At 40.3% G+C, this 17,488-nt stretch overlaps 1 protein-coding gene across 1 annotated transcript; it reads left to right on the top strand.

Annotated features, from left to right (window-relative positions):
• Window positions 1-1,308: 1,308 nt before the first annotated feature.
• gucy2cb (guanylate cyclase 2Cb) lies at window positions 1,309-16,421 on the top strand. The gene is made up of 27 exons (XM_074663345.1): window positions 1,309-1,513; window positions 2,485-2,597; window positions 3,598-3,665; window positions 3,759-3,980; window positions 4,101-4,219; window positions 4,569-4,671; window positions 5,477-5,585; window positions 5,809-5,953; window positions 7,974-8,059; window positions 8,152-8,260; window positions 9,836-9,917; window positions 10,228-10,330; window positions 10,412-10,471; window positions 10,564-10,635; window positions 10,768-10,872; window positions 11,015-11,101; window positions 11,917-12,049; window positions 12,166-12,303; window positions 12,535-12,611; window positions 12,689-12,780; window positions 12,910-13,068; window positions 13,247-13,439; window positions 13,842-14,016; window positions 14,241-14,339; window positions 14,522-14,616; window positions 14,755-14,831; window positions 15,772-16,421. Exons 1-27 carry the CDS (start codon window positions 1,309-1,311, stop codon window positions 16,001-16,003), a joined length of 3,258 nt encoding a protein of 1,085 aa, XP_074519446.1. The 3' UTR covers window positions 16,004-16,421.
• The last annotated feature ends 1,067 nt before the right edge of the window (window positions 16,422-17,488 follow it).

The following is a 17,488-nucleotide window of genomic DNA, read 5'->3' as shown; positions in this document are numbered from 1 at the left end:
CCTCTGAGCTGAGCTGAATCACAGGAGTGTGTGCTTTTACAGCGTGTTATCTGGGATTAGTTTTATGGCTCCACCAACCTTTGCTCTTCTCTTTTCTCTCACTGCTCTTCTCTCCTCGGGTGCATCACAGAAATTTACAAGCTGTGTGTCTGGGTTTGCTGTCTGCAAGCACAGTTACACTCACACAAACACATGTTTAACAAATTAAAGGAAGATACACATAGTTTATAATGCAAATACCTCCTTGAGACTATTTCCCTTACGCTTACACTCGTGACTCAAATATTTATCACACCTGTCCCATTTTTACTGAGTTCTGTTACAAACTTCAAATGTTTTGATGTTTGCATAAAAGTTTATCCTCTCAGTTTCATCTGAATGTGGAGTCTCTGGTGTGTTTTTAGCCCTTTATTTCTCTTTTACACTTTGTCAAGAACCACCATCAACACACTGCAAAAACTGAAACCTGAACAAGTGCTTGCCCTATTTTTGTGTAAAAGAAAATGAACCAACAGACTTATTGTGAGCCACATTCACCTGAAAAGTCCCAAAAAACTCTGTTTTGCAGTTAACTTGTTTCCATTAATTCAATGTTATTTTATCTTGATAAACTAAAAAGAGTCACACTGACTTTTAAGATACAGATTATTGAGATAATGGCTGTTGATCTTGTCCCACTTACCCAGAACTAGTAACAGATGACCTTCCAGAAGTTTCATGTGATTTGTATGACCTTTCATTTATACATTGTTTTCCCCTCAGGCATCAAATACCTCATTATTATTCTTTGTCACAAACCAAATTGACTCTTAAAGTAACGGCTTGTTTTTTTAGGCATCCACTCAAAATACATCTTATTCTAAACTCTGCTTTTGTTCAAAGCTTAAATTTGTGCTCCAGGTTTAAGTGTTCAGAGCTTGGATTCATTCAGACCTTGGCACAATAACAGAAAGGAGGTCACACTGCCTGCCTCTGTGTCTTTAAAGGTTGTATATTAACAACTTGATGTGGAAAGAACAGGTGAGCAGCCACCGAGAGGAACAGGAGTGTCAACCTGCCAAGCAAAAGACAAGAGGACAACAAAGAGGATTTAAAAACTGGATATGTAGCTTTAAAATACATTTTAACTTTAGTAATGGTGGATTAAGCGATATTTAAGCCCTGGATTTGGTTCAACACTTAAGAGGAAGTTCTTGATGACTTTACTGCTCTACTGACGCACCGGAGCAGCCGAATAAACACTGAGGAAAACCAGCAGATCATGGACTCTGGGAGCAGCGCTACACAGCAGGAGCATCAAATCTGAAAATGGGAGCTTGGAAGTACTGGTTGTTTTTGTGTGTTTCAGGGATTATAATTACTGCCCCATGTCAGGGTGGAAAATCCTGTCTGGAAGGGGTTACCATCAATGTAATTCTGCTGAATGATGCAGTGTCTCCCTGGAGCCTGAAGTTTGTAGGAGGAAAAATACTGGAGGCTGTAGAGACAGATACAGCCATCAATTTGTCTGAAGGTAAAGAGATATCACATTGTTAAACAGTACAAGTTAAACTACATGCTTAATATTCCAACATCCTTTTTAAATTATCTGTCTTGTGATGTGGAAAAATAATAACATTTCTGTGGAAGTCAGCTGTTTATCCCACAACTTATTAACTCCTTATTTTCTAATCCTATGGGTGTGTATTGATTTGAAGCTCTTGTCATATCCATGTTTTCAAACTCTTAGTTTTCGGTAGGTGAAAACACTTTTCAGATGAAAGGAGTTAAAGTGAAGCAATGACCTTTACAGATAAGAAATTAATGAGTCAACACAATAAATACATAAAACACAACAAGTGTGACTGGTTACTGGCAGCAAATGATAATCTAGAGGGCTTACCCACCCTTCTCTGACACTTTATCTTAACCTTTAGACTGGTTACAAGTGATAGCATTAAATATGTGACTCTACTGCTAATGGCTAGTTTGACCTACCAAACCTCAGGGGAGGGGGGGTTATTTTGCACGACCTGACATTTTAGAAACTTCCACAAAAGATAGTCAGGTTTATTGATGTCTTTTAATCTTTGAATTATGTATATGACATCAATTCTTTCTGAGCATGGCACACAGGCAGTCAACATTAAAACTGATCTGGCTAAAGGCTAAAGCTTCTATGTAGATGGCCAAGAATGACAAGAACTGTACCTAGCTAGACATGCTACATTCTCTAGCCTCACAACGAGTTGACTATCTTACTTTCAATTTTATATTTAGACATATATATTTTTTAAATTCTGATTTTTAAAACAACAAATAGTAACCATTAATAGAAAGCGTTTATGTGAGTGTGTTGTTCTTTCTTTGATGAAACGGCACCCCAGAGATATCAAAGCTAGCTAGCTATGGCTAACATTCAAATTTTAAAGAAAGCTTAAATCTTGAAAAATATTAACTGTATGTTTTACTTTTCTTCCTTTTCTTCCTATAAACAACAACCAGGTTTAAATTTTAATATTACAACACTCTTTTCCGGATTTGACACTACACAGTATAGATACATGGGCTGCAACAATACTGCGTGTGAGGGAATTTCCCAGCTAAAAAAACTGGTGGTGAGTATGTTTATTACTACCCTGACTTGTATTTTCTTCACATGTAAAATAAATTGGCATGTGGTGCTCTTGTTAATAGAGAAAAGTTAAAGTTAAGGAGTGTTAGCGACAGAGGATTCTGGTCGGCTCAGAGAGCTGTAACAGAAGCTAAGCTAACAGCCACTACAGGTGGGGTCAACTAAACCTCGCATTTTGCTAAATTTTACAAACTCCAGCTAAAGTGACAGTTGAATTCATTATTCTGACTTGGTGTTTTCATCAGAACTTTGTGCATTTTGAGCATTTGAACTCGGCTCCACATTTAGTTTCAGAGTTGTAGATTTACCCTGAAAACATCCATGCTTGGAGGGGAGTATTCTGACATCTTTGATTGGACAACCAAACGATACTAATAACTTCTAAACCGCCGAGTTAGAAAAAAATTCACTCTCTGTACAGTGTGTGCTGATAGCAAAATCAGTGTTTCAGACCCAAGCTGTTATTTGAACCAGCCTGTTAATATGTTTTTTTAATGCTGTAAAAGTCTGTGTTTTTGGTTGGGTGTGTATGTGAGATCTGGTCTTTCTGAAGCCAGCCTCAAGTGGATTCTCAATGAAGAGCAACTTTTAGCACTTTCGCATAGCCTTCGTTTTAGCAAAACTGATTGTGGTGTCTTATTATTTTTGTGCATGCATCATTATCCTGTTATGTGTAATCTACCTGGTTCCTCAGCCTCACTGTGGGAACGCAGACAAACAATGAACCACAGGGACAATTTAATTTAACGCTCAGTGGTTTACACACCTCCACCACCAGATAGCTCCAAATCTGCCCTGCTCTCTAGATCCAGCCCCCTTTCCCTTGGTCCACCGATTCTCATTCTTCCTCTAAACTCCAGACCTTTGAAGACTTCTTGCGTTCACAGAGCATGCCATTAGTTTTTTCAGAATCTTTCATATTTCAGCACCAGTCTTTATAGATATACACATCCAAAATGCAACACATTTGTTTTGTGTTGCAGGGTTCACCTAACTTTGGGTGTGCAGTGCTTGGGCCTGCTTGTACCTATGCCACCTTTGCAATAGTTGAGTAAGTAATATTAAAAAGTTCAATCAAAAAAACTGCCCTTTAAGAATCTAAAATGGTTTCTGATCATGTTACTGTGTGGTCTGTCTCCTTCAGCGGTGAAAAAGGTCTGAGGCTGGATACGCCCATCATCTCGGCAGGAAGCTTTGGCATCTCCTGTGACTACACGCTGAATCTGCAGCGTCTCCTGCCACCTGCAAGAAAGATTTCAGACTTCTTCATCCACTTCTGGAAAAGCAACGGCACAATCAAACCTGTCTGGGAAAAGGCTTATGTTTACAAGAGGAACCAAGAGGTGAACAGTGAGGATTGTTTCTGGTGAGTTACGGAAGTTTTCAAAAGAGAAACAGTTTTTACTGAGCCACTTATATATAAAATATCAGTTCAGTTAACTAGTCAATCAGTATTTTTGGAAACATAAGATGTTTTTCTCCACAGGTATATAAATGCATTGGATGTAGGCTCAGGCCAGTTTGCCAAAGAGGTACAGAGAACAGTGCTGCGCAGCCCAGCAGAACTGATTGAAGTCATTACCTCACCTAGCAGGGAAAGCAATAGTAAGTGACATGACAAATACATACGCATGCTCTTCGCCATCGTCATGTTGTTTTTGCTGGTTTGTACTGATCAGTGCAGTGGACTACATGAGAACAGAGCTGATTTACACAGAAACTCAAAAGTTATCAACATCTTACTGAAATAACCTTTCCAAGCAACTCAACGTCATGCTTCATGTCAGCATTTTTAGTCCAGTTTAGTTTGTTATTAACTTATGCTTCAAGGTTAAAACTGAAATGTACATGTAAATTAGGATCAAATGGACACACAGGGGGTTTGACAGCTTTCAGCTCTCATAAAGCAGACACAAATGTTCTGTAGCCTTACGAACAGCTTCTCTGTTTACAGTTTTCATCATGTGTGGATCACCACAGGATTTGATCGAAGTGAAGAATGGCTCTGAAGAGGCTGACAGCAGTGAGATTGTCTTTCTTCTCATTGATCTGTACAAGTCAGTGCCTTTTTATTCATCACATCTCTTTTATGGCATCTTAAATTTTCTTTTTCCTTTGAAATGTTTTTTTTTTTTTTTTTATCACCATCATAGTTTATCTTGCGTTATAAAACAGTTTCAATCTGTGATTCCCAAACAGCTTGCAGGGTTCTTAAAGTAGGGGTGTTATTGTTTATTTTAAGGCTTTATACTTTCCCTCTGGTACAATTTACAGAAAATAAAAATCTTAGTTTTCTCACACTAGTATTTAAGGAAACCCTCATTCAAGCCTGTGTCTGAAACACTTTCTTTCAGCTGCTGTCTCTTTAAGACTTTAAGGCCACAAAGCCCCTTCGTTCTGATTGGCTGGCCCTCTGGAGGCCTGCTGGGGACAAAGCTATGAGCAGACTTTGGTTTTTGAGGCCTGCTCTTATAATGTGTAATCAACCAGTTAGGAGATCTTCATGTTCATCATCTCAGCAAGTCTCATGCTATTTTCTTTTTTTTTAAACAGACTGTTTCCAGACAGATTTAAAGATCACTAAAACATACAAACGAAAATTTCCATTTGTTAGAAGTGACATCCAGCCTTATATAATCTTTATACAAAGACTTCATTAAAGTTTTTTTTAGCTGTAAGATGCTAAATAAAGCAATTACTTCAATTGACAGCTTAACTCAAAGATAGCTCAGATACACATTTTAAAGTTGAGTATGGGCGGAATAGATAAAAATAGCTAAAGTTTATTAGATAACAGTTAAAAGAACTCTGTTGACATTATTTAAAAGATCGAATATTAACTCTGGCACCCTTTATCTGCAGTGATGTCTACTATAACACATTACCACCACCAGCCATGAGAAATGTGTTGGTGTTGACCATGCCAGACACCAGAAACTACAAGATCAACAACAACCTGACGGGCGACATGGTGAGGATACACTGCAGCTTCACTCAGTTTTACATGTTGTACACTGCTGCGTTAAGATCAGCAGGCGCCATTCATTTCTAGTAGTGTCTGAGTCTTCATCCAAATATGTGTTAGCTTCACTCCGATAGTGTTTCAAACAATAAGCAAAAACTTCACAGTCATTATAACTTTAACCGAGTTAAACTTACTGCTGTCATATTACTATTTTCATTATTGCCTCCAGATGAATGATTACATGGCAGCGTACCATGATGCAGTGCTGTTAATGGGCAGCTTGATCAGGAAAATTCTTCTCGAAAAGAATTCGACAGAGCCGCAGGTGGTTAACTATGTCAGTGTGGCGTCCGTCAGGGACATCACATTTAATGGTGAGTAATGAAGCTGGGACAGAGTAAAAGAAATGTGTGTAATTAGGTTCTATGTGAGTGGGCATGGTTTGTGTAGGACGCTAAATTTTGGATCAAAATCTTTTTGTTGTTTATTTTGTTACTGATCGCTAGGACAGATTAAATGACAATGAAACTGCTTTTGACCTTTGAAAGTAAGAAAGATTATCAATTCCGAGATTGATAATTTCTATGCTTTCATTTGAACTGCCTGTTGTCACTGTGAGGGAGCAGACAAGACCATCTACTGCAGGCTCCATGGTAAATGCTCAAAGTCAGAGATGAGGGCAAGATGAAGCCTTCACTAGACAACACGACATACTGGACAAAATTAGTAAAGATATAAGACCTTTCACTTTATCAGAGAAACAGGAAGTTCTTCAAAGGAACCTCTGTTTTCAGTTTTGACACAAGTCCAGCTACCGATAAGGCAAGTAGCATGTCAATTTAAAGTAGAGGTGTTGGGATATTTTTATGGCTTTTGAGTAATGCTCTAAATATCCATTTTTTTCCACCCTAGAGTACGAGAAAACCTTTATTTCAGCATCTATCAGAAATACTTTGTCATAGCTGCTGTCTCTTTAAGGTTACCACCCTCCCTCTGATTGGCCTGCTCCTCCATCATGTCATTATTTTGAGCGGTTTACAGGCAGATTTAAAGATTTCTACAATGTATGAATTTAAAGCAGTTTGGAAATTTGCACGTTTAGTACTAGCATTCAGCATTGTTGCTTTTTGTACATGTTTAAAATATGGGATCGCATAATAACCCTTCTTTGATGATTATGGTGCGGCTAATCAGATTTTTAAGGGGGTCCAGTGACACACGTAGCTGCCCTTTAGGACACGCTCCTGGTTTTCAGAGCTGAGGTAAACAAAAACGTTTTTCCAGTTGTATGAACTAATTGAAATCATAGACTGTAAAAAAAAAAATGGGTGTCTCCACAAAAACTGCTCCCCCTGGTGGCTGGCTGCAGTATAGGTTAGAAAATCCAGCTTTCCAGCCATTCCAGATGGGCTGTGGTCAAACTTTAAAAAATTAATACTCCTCGTAGAAATGTTTCTCACGTCCGATTGTTGTGGTGATTTGAAGATATCATTTGGCTGCCTTGTATTCAAGTCCTCTTTTTTCTGAGAAGTTTCGTTTTCATTAGTTATACGAGGTTAAAAACAAGGCATTACGTAGCGTTTAACGATGATTGACAGCTGCCATTCTCGTGTTTTTTTTCAGGGATTGTAAAACATGTCGGGAGGTAGTGTCAAGAAGTGATTAGACCCTCGAAAGAAAAGAAAATATATATTATTTTTGTCACCCGGCTCCACTCAGATTCTCCCAGAATCCCTCACAGTCTCTACTGCACAGACTCTGGCTGCAAACTGCTACAATGGTGGCACCTGTGACGTGGGGTATTTTGGCTTCAAAACTGTACAATGATAAATTGCAGAGCCACGCTGTCCACTCTATATACAGTCTATGATTGAAATGTGTGTTAGTATGCTATCTAGCTCAAACCCCTCTGTATTTAAGAGCAGCTACAGTTAGCATGTCTCTGGTTGACTTAGACCTCTCAGAGTAAAGGCATGATGAGTTCAATAGTACCAGATTCAGCTTAAATACATCCAAGTGTAAGGTAGCGTTAGTTAAAGCAAACTCCTCACGATGCTAACTCCCAAATTTTGATTTCAGCAGCTCTGACAGGCCTAAGAGTTGACATTGGTGACAGTCAGTGCGTGAGGTCTAACAGATGAAAGTCGTCAGCTGCCGTGTCTTGTCAGTGTTTTTCACTGACAAGAAGGGACAAGGTGTTATAGCCTGCAGACTGCATGTGTGTGTGATTTGGTATGGGAAAGATGCTAAAAGAGAAGCTTGTGGGTTAAATGGGGACCCATGTCTGTCAGGCTTTTTTCTGTCTTTACCTCAGACAGCTAATTAAAATCATGTTTCTGATGGGCTGTCACCATCGCAATTAAAGTGCTTATAAGTTGCTGTGATTTCACACAGGAAGTGCTGGAACATACAAACTGGATGAGCATGGAGACAGAGATGTGAATCTCTCAGTCATTTACACCGACAAAAACACCATGAAGGTACCTTTCTTTCACTCTATTTTAATTCATACGCCATTTAGCACCAGAAGTATTAATGCTTTGCCGTTTTTCTCCTCTTATGTGATCCTCAGTACCAAACTTTATTCACATTTGACACTGGGCGCAATGTCACCACCCTGTTCACTAAAAATCCTTCCCTCTTCTGGGGAGCAAAACTTCCCAACACTGGTCCAGACCAAGGTACCAACCACAGTCACACACACACACACACACACACAAACCAAAACATCCAAACAAATATGTGTCTTGTTAAGTCAGATCGTGTTCACTGCCTGTCACAACTGATTATCACAAACTCTCCATCGCCGTGCTTTTGCACACAGTGACAAAAATACAAGTGTGAAAGCAGACACAGTGCTCACCTGTTGAGCTAACTGAGTAAAGTTTTTGTCGCATTATAAAACAAAGGAAAGTTCCCAATTTGAGGAAGTGTTAGTTTAACTGGCGAGGGTTTTGTCAACCAAGATTGAGTGATCCTACAGTGTTTCAGTTTTGGGATGTAAGATTCATAAACATCTGTTTTTATTTCTATTTTTATCTATTTGCAGTTTCTTTAATGTTTAACTGCTCAAAGATGAAATTACTTTCTTTCCTTTCTTCATTAAAGTTTTTATTATTATTATTATTATTTTTTACTATTATTTTTAAAGCAGTCTTATTGCAGTTTTAAATAAATATGGCGCCCTCTTTCTGACCCTCCAACATACCCCAGACCATCAGTGGAAAGCCAAGTTATTTCTCTATCATTAGATCTAATGTCAATAAATACTGCACCAAGAAGAAAAAACGAGAATTAATGTTAATTCAACATTCATTTTTTGCGTGAGAAATCTGGTTGGATACTGCACCATGTTTTCTAGAAGTCTGCACAATCAAACTTTTAGCAATTTTCGCTAGTTTGATCGGTCCTGAATATGTAACCAATTTTATTTTAAAAGAATCTTAAAGGTACAGTGTGGGCTATTTTAGAAATAGCAGTGTTAAGGCAGGTTAAAACACCCCCTTGCTCAGTCCTTCCTGTTAAGTTACGGTGGCCTTTTAGGACAAGAAGTTACTGTGATGCATAAATATGATCCACCGTTGAGTCTTTTCTTTTAAAAACACCTATCAGCACATTTTTTTAAGAATTTGCCGTTTTCCTGCTGGCTGCTCACTAAATACATAAATGCATATGCTATTAGTTTGTCCCTTCTATGCTGCAGTAGAAACATGACGTTACGAGATAGTAGTTGCCATGTATATGAAAAGGCTAATTACAAGAGAATAAAAACAAAATGATTTGATATTCATAAGATTATAAACCTAGTGAAACATACTTATGAATTTCATTCTCCGTTTTTACCAAATGTCTGCCACGCGTTACAGGACGTCACAAACTGTGCCTTTAACAGCACAAATTGTGGTCACAGGTTCCTCAGGGTACCGATATATACCAATTTTTCCTGTTAGTTTCATAGTCGAGTGACCAAATAGTAAACCTATTCAGGAGAGATGAGGTGAGCTGAGTCAGGGATTTCCAAATTCATGATTTTTTTTTTCAGCCGCTGAGAGTGGATCGTAAGTGTCTACTCTCCTATTTTGTGAGGTTTTTTTCCTTTAAAATTACAAAAACAGATTTTCATCACAAACTGGTGCTTTGCGGAGCTGCTTCATGATCAGGTTTCAGAGCATCATCTCTTTACAAAAAAAAAGAAGAAGAACAATAAACCATTGATTTAAGATATGACAGTTTTCTTTTGTACTTCATATTTTCAGGCCTTAAAGCCCATGACATCACTGTCATCGTGTTGGGAGTTATAGTTGTTGTTGTCGCTACCATCGCCTTCATTTTCTACAGGTGAGTAATAAACCAAGAAATGTGCTAAGAGTAGTTTAAGGAAGTTTGCTAAACATGAAACATTTATTATAGTTTTGAAAATTAAGGTGCATCTCATTTTCTAATACCTGGTGTGAAGGGTGTTCAGGCTCCTACAGTTGATATCTGCTGCAGGTAACTGTGATCTCATACAGATCGCTAAAATTTAATGACCTTGCATTAACTAATGACTAATGTGTAAATACCAGTCAGACATTTTGTGTAGAAAGTTCACAACTGAGCACTTTTAAATGATACAAGTTAAATCCTCCTGGCTTTTGCCTGTTTGCAGACAGAACAGGAGAGACCGTCTGGACAGGAAACGCTGGTCTCACATCCCCTCACATCTCATTACGCTGCTGGAGAACAACCAACATAATGTCATCTCTCTGAAGGTAGACTACATTTTTATGTATTAACTCTTTTGAACACATAGCATGATTTAAAATCCTGTGATATTCTCTTTATGTTTTTAGATCGAAGATGAGCGGAAAAAAATGGACTTTAAAATCCGTCGTGCACTTTATGATAAGAAGGTACCTGCACACAACTTCCTGCAGTTTGTTTTTAAAACCACATGTGAGCAAAATGAGATCTCCAGCACTGAGATTGATGACGTTGTTTTCAGATTGTGATTCTGAAGGAGCTGAAGCACTCAGACGGAGAGTTCAATGAGACGCAGAGGATCGAACTTAATGCAGTAAGATGCACACTCACACACATACAGCCAGTGGTTTTTGTAAAATCAGGGTCAAGCTTATCTGATGTCTTCCTTGTGTTAATATTTCTCTCACTCAGCTTCTGCTTTTTGCCTCCCTTCCCTCCCCCACAGCTCCTGCAGATCGACTATTACAACCTCACAAAGTTTTATGGCACAGGGAAGTTTGATCATGGCGTGTTCGGAGTGTTTGAGTACGGTGAAAGGGGGTCGCTCAGGGTGAGTTCGGCATGCACTCATTGACTTCACGTCCATTTTGCTCTGTGCTCACTTTGTTTATTTGAAATCTCATCATCATGCATTAGATGAAACACACTCCTTAATCACCAAGTCAAATACAATCTGTCTTTTTTTCTCTCAGTATGTGCTGAACGACAAGATCTCGTATCCAGAGGAGACCTTCATGAACTGGGAGTTTAAGATTTCTGTCATGTTTGATATCGCCAAGGTGAATCACCAACATTTTGATACCTTTCGAGATGAATCACAAACATTTTGCAGTTTATATGTGACATCATATGGAGCTGTTTGACATGCAGCAGAACCAATGGTATAATTAAAGAGGGGGTACTGCATCTCCCGCATTTTGAAATGGATATAAATGAGCAATGCTGGATGTTCAAACTACGTGTTCAAACTGCTACATAATCATGTTGTATAAATCCCTAAACGGTTCATGACATGTTGGAGAAGTGGGCCTCAATCATCAAGGCCTCCAGAAAGCTGGCCAACCAGAGGGAAGGGGGGTTGTGAAGCAGGGAGCCTTAAAGGGACAGCAACTAAAAGAAGACTTTTCAGACAGAAGCTGAGAAAAGTGTTTTTCTAAAACACCAGAGGGAGGAAAAATTAAGTTTTTTAATCTGTAAATCGTGTGAAGGTGCTGCTAGGGTACCAGAGAAACAGTTTGAAGCCTTGAAAAAGAACTAAAACGATACACTCTTTGATGTAGTGACGGATGACGTGTTAGACAACTTTAATTATGTTTCAGCTTAAAATTGATTTTTTTATTTGTACATCTAATGTGTACAGGTTGGTTATAGCTCATACTGGAAGTTGAAAGTTGAAGTTGTAAAACATCATGACGAGTCTGTTGTGTGTATGTAGTTTAAGCAAAGACCCTAGTGTAACAGGTGTATGAAAACTGAGCACAGCAGTACTTTCTTGTATAAATTGTTGCAGTACCCCCTAACAGCCAGTAGAGGTCAGTAAAGCCAAGGGGAATTGTGCTTTTTTATCTTAAACCTTCTCCTCTGGTGTGTGAAGGGCATGTCTTACCTACACGCCAGCAACATCCAGGTGCACGGTCGCCTCAAGTCCACAAACTGTGTAGTGGATAACCGCATGGTGGTGAAGATCACAGACTTCGGCTGCAACTCCTTCCTCAGCCCTGGCAAAGGTAAAACCAGTTGAAGTCAGAGTTGGTCAGAGTTGCCTTTACTCTAACCCTTAACCCTTTCCATTTTCTATTGAATTTCATCACTTTTATCCTTCACCTTTTCCTCCTCCTCTCAGACTTGTGGACAGCTCCGGAGCACCTGAGGAACGAGGGCACGTCTCAGAAAGGAGACGTGTACAGCTTTGCCATCATCTGTCAAGAGATCATCCTCAGAAAGAGCACTTTTTACACCGAGTGCTGCTCTGACAGAGCAGGTGATACACACAGACACACAGTCTGAAGTTAAAGTCTTCTTGTTCTTGTGCACTGGAAGTTAAAAATTCTTCAGGACTGTATAAAAGTCTGATTCCAGGGACACCCAGTGCAATTCCATGTGGTTTGTCTGCTGCGTTTACGAGGCAGCTGATGAGGAGCCTGTTTGTCTAAAAACACTCAAACACCCTCCTGTTTAACTTTGTGGACAGTAAATGTCTGTCTCTTCACAGAAAAGCTGTCCAGAGTCATAACGTCCTACTTCAGACCTGATCTTAACTTAGAAACGGCCACAGAGAAGGAGTCAGAGGTGAGTCATACCAGCTACATGTGACGCTGTATGTAGGGTCTGATGTGTCTTTACAGTTGTGATCTCTCTCCGTCCAGGTGTACATGTTGATCAAAATCTGCTGGGATGAGGATCCAGAAAAACGCCCTGACTTTAAGAAAGTAGAAAACTGTCTGGGTAAAATCATCAGGTAACAACCATCTCTTTGCTGTTGCTGCAGTCAGGTGTGTGATTTATGCACTTGGATTTCAGCTACAGGTGCAGCTGGTTTGTTTATCTTCACTTCCTGTTACTCTTCTCTTTATCCTTTGTCTTTCAGTAAAATTCACAACCAGGACAACGAGAGCTACATGGACAACATGATCAGACGACTGCAGAGTTACTCCAGAAACCTGGAGCACCTGGTGGAGGAGAGGACGGCGCTTTACAAGTCAGAGAGGGACAGAGCCGACCGTCTCAACTTCATGCTGCTCCCTCGGTTTGTTTACACTTCAGGAAACACATTGACTGTTCAAATGCTGGTGAAACAAATGAATGCTAGGAGAAAATCCATTTAAAGTAAAACACAGCAGTGGTATTCTTGGTGCCCTGAACAGGCAGTGAGAAAGTAGATAAGAAGCCAGTGGATCAGAGTTTTGTCTCTGCTCTCTGTGCAGTCCTGTGGTGAAAAGCCTGAAGGAGACCGGCATGGTGGAGCCAGAGCTGTACGATGAGGTGACCATATATTTCAGTGACATTGTCGGCTTCACCACTCTGTGCCAGTACAGCACACCAATGGAAGTGGTGGATATGCTCAATGATATCTACAAGGGCTTTGACGGCATCGTCGACCACCATGACGTCTACAAGGTATTCATGACACGTAGATTCAAGGAACTGGCTGATGGGAAAAACCCAGATGCATCGCATTGACAATGCATTTATTGCACCACACTGAAATGCATCAAAGAAGTCAGTGCAGCTGGTTTGGGCACTTATCAAGGATGCCTCTTAGGTGCCACCTTTAGAGGCGTTCCAAGCAAATCCAAATGAGTGGAGACCCCAGGTTAGACCCTGAACTTGTTGGAGGAAATTCTATGTCTTACTTTAATCCAGTGCCTCAGGAGTCCCAAGGAGGATCTGGAAAGCTTTGCAAAGGGATACCTGGACTGCTCCCAGAACCTGGATAAGTGGATGATAATAGAGGCAGGACTAGCACACCTGAAGATGTATCCATCCAAGTGGATCATGATTTCTTCTTTCTATCCTCAGGTGGAGACAATTGGCGACGCCTACATGGTGGCGTCTGGGCTTCCAAATAGAAACGGTAACAGGCACGCTGTGGACATCTGCCGCATGGCGCTCGACATCTTAGCCTTCATGGGGACCTTCCAGCTCCGACACCTGCCCAGTATCCCTGTGTGGATACGAATCGGCGTCCACTCAGGTAGACCCTGATTCTAAACTTAGCACAAAAATCAAGGCAGTTGGTCTAAATTAGATTATTCCTTTGTTGCATCAAGGATTCATGGGATTAAATCTAATCTAATTAAATCTATACTTTTGCCAAGCCTGGTTGTTAACATTTCAAGAGATGGCGCATTTGTAAAGAACATGCTTTTGTGGAATGAGGAGCAGAGCTGAGTGTGTGAGTTGTGTTCATGTGTTTAGGTCCATGTGCAGCAGGTGTTGTTGGGTTAAAGATGCCCAGATATTGTTTATTTGGAGACACGGTCAACACAGCGTCTCGTATGGAGTCAACAGGTCACCGTGAGTACAGGAAATAACACACACACACACACACCTTGATTCAGCTAACAATCTTTCATGCTCACTGCTCACATGGTCCTGTTATTGTACCCTGCTATCACCAAAGCTACCAATCAAACAGGTTACATAAACTAAAGCGTGGGTTAAAATCTAATCAAGCCTGTTGTTTCAATGCACTGCAGCCCTGAAGATCCACGTCAGCGAGCCAACTATAAACATCCTGCAGAGGACAGACTGCAAGTATGAATATGAGCTCAGGGGAGAAACGTACCTCAAGGTAAAAAACAACACACCTTTATTCATAGAATGTTAGGCAAATTAAAATCTAAAAAGAATCAGAATTCAGTGATTTTGTTTGACTGAGATGCACAAACTGACATGTAAACCTGAACTTAAATAAGTGTATTTTTCTTAGGGGAAAGGAATGGAGATAACTTACTGGTTGACAGGCGAGACAGGCAAAGACTATGACCTTCCAGTGCCTCCCACAGCGTAAGTACATCCTTCACCTTCTCCTCAACCCTATGAACCCTACAGTTTATGCGCTGCCCTTGCTGTTTTATAGAAAATTTTACACATCGATGGGGCAGGTGGATGCTTTAACCATCTTAGAAAACTAAGTCTTTATCCTGGAAAAACACTAGTTTTTACATATGCCCCCTTTAAGAAGTTCAATGTTGTTTAAAATGTTTTCTAAAAACAAAATTTATTAAATGTCAACATTTTCAGAGTGGACTTTTCCTTTTTGCACTAAAACAGCAGGAAAAGGTTGAAGTTGTTGTTATTTCAAGGTTATTTTGCTCAGATATTACTGGTCCAGCCTATGTGAGATCAAACTGGGCTGGAAAAGGAGTTTGACAGCCCTGATAGAGCACTGATATTCATTTCTTTTCAAACAATACAACTCACTAGATTTAATTTTTCTTGATTGATCACACCATTCTCAAGCTGTAAGGTGAATATGAAAATGCTGTTGGGTTGGTTGAGTCTTAGATATTGGATCAGGATGAAATAGCTTACACAGGAATATCCAAAGAAGACCAAACCTACTTTATGGACAAGGTTCAGATTCCTCATTCACTGTATGGATCCTAATATGGTTAAACTGAAGCAGTGTGGTGATGGCTAGGTGGTAAGTGGAAAATCAAAAACAAGGTATTTGCATGTGATATTTTGGCAAAGGCAGCAGTACTTCAGTTGTAGAGTAGAGTCTAAGAGTTGTCATTTATTGGTTTCTGGAGCAGAATCTTGAAATCTGTAGACAGCTAAGTCAACCTAGACTGTATAAAACATGGGCGTCATCTCTGAAACACCACCCATTGCTTCCTCAGACCGACAGTTGACGGTCCCCGCGGTCACTTTTCTGCAGTGATTCTAAATGCAGTTGGTGTCGTTCCTGTTTACCTGATAGTTCTGGGTCTTGATTTCTCAGAGAGAACTTCCAGCGGCTCCAGCAGGACCTGGCACAGATGATCCTGGCGTGCCTCGAGCGCCGATCTCGAGGATCAATCCGGAGAAAGGCGACACTGTCAAGTCAGAGCACAGAGAACGTCAAGGACCAGGACCAAGACCAGGACCAGGAATCGGGGGTGGGCTCTGATGCGGAACATCCCGAGTACCTGCATTTGGCCACAGTCGATAACACCCTCAGCACCTTCCTGTAGCACCACCAACCTGCGGCACAACTTGGATGTAAGATATGACACAGCAGGCAAAAGGACACAGAGATCTTTGTTAAAACTGATCAGTTTGATTCTTGGAGACTAAATGGGACAAGGAGATGCATCAATGGGGAAGCTGCTGAGCATCTGATCTCGTCACCAGGCTGCCACATCAACTGTTGGGTTTTTTTTCTGGATGCTTGCTGTCAGACCCCTGAGAGCACTTTTTCAGACAGCTGGGCCACACTCGCCCAGTTGAAGCCCTCAGTATATCTTAAAGATGGACATCACTAAGTCCGGATCCAATCTTTTATCTTGATTTGCCTCCTTTCTAGATTTCTAGATTCCATTGTGTAGCGTTGAAAGCTGTTTCTTTGGCTGTGCAGCTCGTTGTGTCCACTCATCCTCTTTTTTTTTAAAACCAACAGTATAAAATGTCTCCCAGAAGCTTTAAAGGTCCCATATTTTGCTCCTTTTCTGAAGTTTAATATGGATCATTGATGTCTTCATGAAATGGTAGTAACATGTTTTGGTCCAAAAAGCCAATAAATCAAGCACAGCAGCATTGTTTCCAGGCTCTCATAGCTCCTCTGTTCAGAATGGTCTGGCTAAAACAACAGGCTAACCACAGCTAAAGTTAGCATCCTGAAGCTAACACAGAGACAGGGGGGACACTGAGGAAAAGCTCTTACATCTGCTCCACAGCACACAGCATTTAAAATACACACATTTCCAGGGTCCGAGGTTTGTTGGTGGATGGTTGGTAATGCGCCTGGATTCAGGACCAGTCTATTTGCTAGCCCTCTGTTGTACTGTCCAAAGTTGGAAAAGCAGTCGGCCGTGAAGTGACTAGCACACACATGCACAGTTTTACTGAGTGTAGCTGGCACATTTCCTGATAAATGAACTCTAGCCACTCAGTCTTGTCTTCTTCGAGATGGGAAGCTTGTGCGTGGAACTGTGTGGCTGTTTACTGCCAAAAACAAAGCAGTGATGGCTCTTCAGCTTCAGCATTCTCCTCCCGGCTGCTGGAGAGAATGAGCGGGGAGGGGGTGCATGGGTGTCTGCTCCGGTGGATCAATCAGGTCAGACTAGTACTAGTAGTAATACAAATAGCTCGATTTAAGTCAGGATTTTACATTCACAAGCACAACTAAGTTCAGGTTTTGTCATTATATATCACATTTTTGTGGGCTGGGAGGAAAGCCAAAGACTCCAAAATTTTGTAAAAACTTAATAAAGTGATTTTTGCATAATGGGACCTTTAAGAAAGAATGGGGAAAACACATTTTGCTTTGTTTCACTGAGGCCATAATGTTCATCTTTAAATCTTTGAACTGTAGGAAGTGATGTGTTAGTTGCATAATCAAAAACAGAAGACAAAGGTTGTGATGTAACATACAGTAAAGATGGATGACTTTAAAACAGCTTTGGTCATATTGTATTCACATGTTTTAGTACGTTCTCAAGTGTTTTCTCCTGAAAATA

This window comes from Halichoeres trimaculatus, unplaced genomic scaffold, assembly GCF_033239565.1.
Source record: "Halichoeres trimaculatus isolate MK-OKI-2021-1 unplaced genomic scaffold, fHalTri1.1 fHalTri1_scaffold_23, whole genome shotgun sequence".
Lineage (NCBI taxonomy): Eukaryota > Metazoa > Chordata > Actinopteri > Labriformes > Labridae > Halichoeres > Halichoeres trimaculatus.
This window is presented reverse-complemented; position numbering and strand designations above follow the sequence as displayed.